Consider the following 5,000-nt stretch of genomic DNA (forward strand, 5'->3'; position numbering starts at 1 on the left):
AGACAGACAGACAGACAGACAGACAGACAGATTCTTCTACATGCATGTTTGTGTATCTACATATATAATATGTAGATATACACATATATACCTATCAAGGTTAAATAGAATTTATACATACAAAGATAAAATACCAAAATTCCCAATAACAAAAAATATATTATGGCCCTTTTCTTTTTTATTATCTTTTAGGGCAGTGTTTCTCAACCTTGACTATTTTAAGGCATGTGGACTTCAACTCCCAGAATTCCACAGCCAGCAATGCTGGCTGTGGAATTCTGGGAGTTGAAGTCCACATGCCTTAAAATTGTCAAGGTTGAGAAACACTGTTTTAGGGCAACTGTATACCAGCGGTGCTATAATAACATAATGGGTAAAACCCTTGCCCGGCAAACAAATGTTTTTTGGTTCACAATCACACTCAAGCAGAAATATGTGGAATTTGCCTTTTATTTCTTCCCTGAGTTTATATTGTGAACTATGCTTTAAAAAAAAAATAAGATCAGCAGTATATCATTTCAAAATCATTTTAATAATTCAAGATAGAAAATGATCACCCTCAATTCCTAAAGAGCCCAAATAATCTAGGAGCTATTTTGGGAGTGGAGTGAAGCCCTTTTACTTCAGTTAACTAGAAAATTGATGAAAACACGCACCGCTAGATTTTTAAAAGAAAAAGAAGAACAGAGGACAAATAGGAATCTTGGAGAGCAATAATATTAAAAAATAAGCTGGATTTCAAACTAGCAACCTTCTACTTAGAAGACAAATGTAATAGCCATTATAGTATTACAGCAATTTTAAAGGTAGATCTGAAAAATATTGGAGACTATAATAAGCACTGAGTAATTTGAAGAGCATCCCTGCCTCAGTGAAGTGGCTAATGAATTCCAGGTGTTAGCTTGTAAGAAATTGAAGTGCTTTATCCCAAATGGACAGGAACACTCAAGGTGATATAGCATGAAAAAGTGTACTTCAGAAGTGGAGGAGAAAAATGTGCCCTGAGGTCCCTTTGATGATGAGTGTGGAATTAATAGAGGGCAGCATCCCTCTAGAAATGTTTGCTGACCCATTCTGACAACAGGGCAGCCATGCAGTTAGATAAATCCTTGCTTTATCAATGCTCCTAATTATCTAATAGTTCTGTTTTCATTCAAGCAAGGTAGAAGCCCTCTTCAAGCCTTGCTGCAGAAAGTGTGGAATTGAAGCAGACCTGGTTCACTTGGAGACCTTGAGAGTAGGGCCAATGACGGCCCTTTAATATTTTATATTAATATATTTTGGTATATAATAAATGATCATATTTGTGTCCGTGTATATTTATATTAATATTTAATATATGCTACATATATTGCAGGAAAGTGGATTTGAAGTTGTGGAAGAAATGTGGTCTTTGCAGCCCAAGTGCTTAATGTTAAAGCAGATTAATTTGATAAATGAGTTTATCTGTATTAAATCCTGGCCTTATTTAAAGCTTGTTGAACATTTCTGTAAACTTGTGTGTGGTGTGCACTAATTCTTACTGAAGTTCCGTTAGACAATGGACATGTTTAGTATTCACAAGTGGGTTACACAGACCCTAAAGTTCATGCTTATTTGCATTTCTAATACTGGATGAAGCTTAAAATACTAATGCTAGTCCTTCCATTACACAGAGTGAGGTGAATGCCTCAGTCAGCTGATTTTCAGTATCTTGAAGATTAGGATTTTACTGCCAGAGGATACAGGACTATATGAAACAATCCTAACGTCTTGGGTGCAGCTTTTTCTAAGATATCACATATTTATAACTGTTAATGTAACATAGTAGGGAGGAATTATATGGTATAATCATATTAATTATGTTCAGTGTTATTTAAGAAAAAATATTTTGGGGCTTAGATTTATCATCATCTTTTTACCTTGTCCAATGCTATGGATGCTTTCTTTTTTTGGTCCTTTTGAGTCAGTGTCAACTAGTCCGTGCAATTTTCTTGTTTGCCATTATCTTTTTCCTAGGACTGAGAGAGAGTAACTGGCCCAAGGTTGTTTATTTTTTTGTCTTTGTACCTAAGGTGAGACTAGAACTCACAGTCTCCCAGTTTCTAGCCTGGTGTTTTAACCACTGCACCAAATTGGCTCTCAGGCATATGGGTTAAAACTCTGTCTCAATTTTGTATTTGTAAAATGGTGACTTTGGAAAATACAACGTACTAGGCATACTGCATATCCTCCAGAGTGGCATCTGTCCTGGTATATAAGATGTAGCTGCCAGATCAGGGCTGCCAAACTCTAGAGATGCCATCTGGTGGTCATCCTGAGTTTTGAAGTCCAGATCTGGTAGGCCTATCCAACAAACTACTGAAGGAGCACATCTTAAACCAAATAAATGTACAAATGGATATTGGATAAAGAAGCTAGGAAATTATTATTTCTTTAGTTGTTTAGTTTTTATTTACTTATAGAATGTATTTTTTATAAGTGTTAAAATAAACTGGCAGTTCTGGGGCCTGTGTTCACTGTCTTGAGGAAATCCGAGGGCAACCCTGTTGAACATCACTCTTAAGGTGCTGTAAAAGGCAAAGAATATGCATCAAAATAAAATAAAGTAAAATAAACGTACCTTGTAAACGATGGCATGAAGTAACCTACTCAATTAATTTTTGGAAGTGAAGAATCATTGTCTCAGGGTTAACTTGAACCAAGATTAACTGATGTGGGTTGTTACGCATTAACTTAATGGGGAAATATGCAAGCATTTATTTTTGAATTATCCACAAAATTAAATCCAGACTTCCCTTCCTAAATAATGGGTTTGCCTGATGTTCGGATGACTTCAGTGCTGCTTTAGTTATGGTACCTGATTGGAGAAGAAGTTATTTCAGGACTAATATTAAACACATGTACCTGCAACTCCCTCTTTCTGTCAAGTTGAAAGGTGCCCGAGTTTATGGTTGGAAGGTGCCCTGTGCTCTCTGCCCCTGGTGCCCCACTCTTGCTGGAAAGGTTGCCCCCAGCTGGCACTGACCTCGAAATGACCCTTGGCTTTACTGGCTGAAACTGCAGGAGTGGCAGAAGAGCCGGGATTCTGCCTGCTCTTACCGCTGCTACACTGGTGATAAAACTTCAGACAGCCTAATTGATGGCTTTGCTGACCTAACAATACCTTGTGAAAGCACAGAATAGCAAAGTCTGGTCCTCATTTATGGACAGCTGCAATGGTGGCTGAATTGCTAGGGCTGAAAAATAAATATGTCTTCTGCAGTCTTAGCCAGATTTCTGGCTGATTGAATAATTTTGCATTTAGAAATAGTGGGTGAAGTCAAGTATTCTGTTACACGCTTTTTTTAAAAAAAAAAATGCTTTAAAATCTCCTGGCAAGTTATATGATAGTCTTTTCTCAGGGTTGTTTTTTTTTTTTTTTGGTCCCTCTGCACTGCTGTTCTTCAGCTTTTTAACGGGTTCTAATGATTATTTTTTTTAAAAAAAAATAAACACTCAGCCAACAAATAGATTTCTATGCTTTGTGTTTTGTTTCAGGTTTATTAATGCCAGAAGAAGAATAGTACAGCCTATGATTGACCAGTCAAATCGAGCAGGCAAGTTTCAAATAGTATCTGTATTCAAGTCCCACAGGCACAAATTCTCATCAAGTTATTCTTTGGGAGTCCCTTCACCTGGTAAATAAATGCTTCAATAGGCATTCTGGGAGATTTTTTTTCCTTGTGTCCCCAGAATTCTGCTATAGGAAGCAACTTCGCTAATTGGTGCTAATTGGAGATTTCCCACCCTGACTCTACTGAAACGGCTTTTTATTTTCTCTCTGAATCAGTAATTGGGTACAAGTACTAGTGCCACAAGCAGTTTGTTTGACTGGGAGCACTTGAATTGCTCACTGCTTTTTTACATCCAATCAGCAGGACAATCTCATTTTCTTGCTACCCATAACTCCTCAGTTCATGCATCGCTTTCCTTGCTGTAAGGCTAGCTGTAAAACTCATTGTATCCATTCATTTGCTTTGACTATTCACAATATGCTACTAATTAATACCAGGCATGCTACAATAGTGGCAAAAATAAATTTTATTTCCTTTGGTTACCAGTGCATCAAATATTTTACCAAGAAAATTTTGGCAGCATATTCTCGCACAGCAATGATTATATATACGTTTAAAACTGTAAGGTTCTTTCACTTTCAGAGAGTTGTCATTTCTACAATTAAGTTATTGGATAAAACAGTTCTCCATGTGGTAATAACCAGGCTGCCACTTGATGGGATTTGCCTGCTGCTTTTCTTTAAAGGTCTAGAGAGATTATTAATCCTATGGGAAAAATCTTTATGAGTAGCACTAGCAGTTGATTTCTTTTCCATAACTAGGTGGCAGAATAAAAATCAAAGTAATTAACTCTGATTTTAAGAAAGCAGGAAAAAAAGCATCTTCAGTATATTTTTGTGTGTGCAAAAGATACAGAGAATAATATAAGTAGCAAACTTACAAACATTAAAAATGTAATAACTTGAAATTACTGTACAAACAACCATAGTGAGATACAAATCAAACTGCAAATCCCAAAAAGAAGCAGGGTAAAATATTGTCTTATAATAAAGGTAAGAAAATTATTTCAAATTTCTAGATGTTGTGCTATTGTTGTTGTTGTTGTTGTTATCCAACACAACATGCACACTTAATTCTAATCATGCAGTTAGTGCAGAATAGTGCAAGTGTTGTTTTTGAACGTGGTAGGTAGTATGTTATATATAGTGTTTCAGTACTGAGACTGGAACAATTGCTGATTGTTTGGTATGTCTTTTCTTCTTTTTCCTCTGTGTCCACGTTTGACTACAATCAGGTTTTCTTCTTGATCCTTCAGTGAGCCAAGGAGCAGCATATAGTCCAGAAGGTCAACCCATGGGAAGCTTTGTATTGGATGGTCAGCAACATATGGGAATCCGGCCTGCAGGTAGAACTCCATGCTCTTTCCTGGATCTCTAGCATCAGCAGGGTCACTTCACTTCCTTT

The 5,000-nt window shown here is 36.7% G+C and overlaps 1 protein-coding gene across 1 annotated transcript in view; it reads left to right on the top strand.

The window, feature by feature from the left end:
* The window catches only part of MEIS2 (Meis homeobox 2), a 226,073-nt gene that overhangs the window by 217,632 nt on the left and 3,441 nt on the right, over nt 1-5,000 (top strand). Inside the window, exons 10-11 of the mRNA XM_015813574.1 lie at nt 3,520-3,578; nt 4,852-4,941. Of these exons, the coding sequence (XP_015669060.1) occupies nt 3,520-3,578; nt 4,852-4,941 (149 nt within the window). The remainder of the gene's footprint in view (nt 1-3,519; nt 3,579-4,851; nt 4,942-5,000) is intronic.

The sequence above is a fragment of the Protobothrops mucrosquamatus genome, unplaced genomic scaffold (genome assembly GCF_001527695.2).
Source record: "Protobothrops mucrosquamatus isolate PMUCROS unplaced genomic scaffold, P.Mucros_1.0 scaffold170, whole genome shotgun sequence".
Taxonomy (NCBI): Eukaryota; Metazoa; Chordata; class Lepidosauria; order Squamata; family Viperidae; genus Protobothrops; species Protobothrops mucrosquamatus.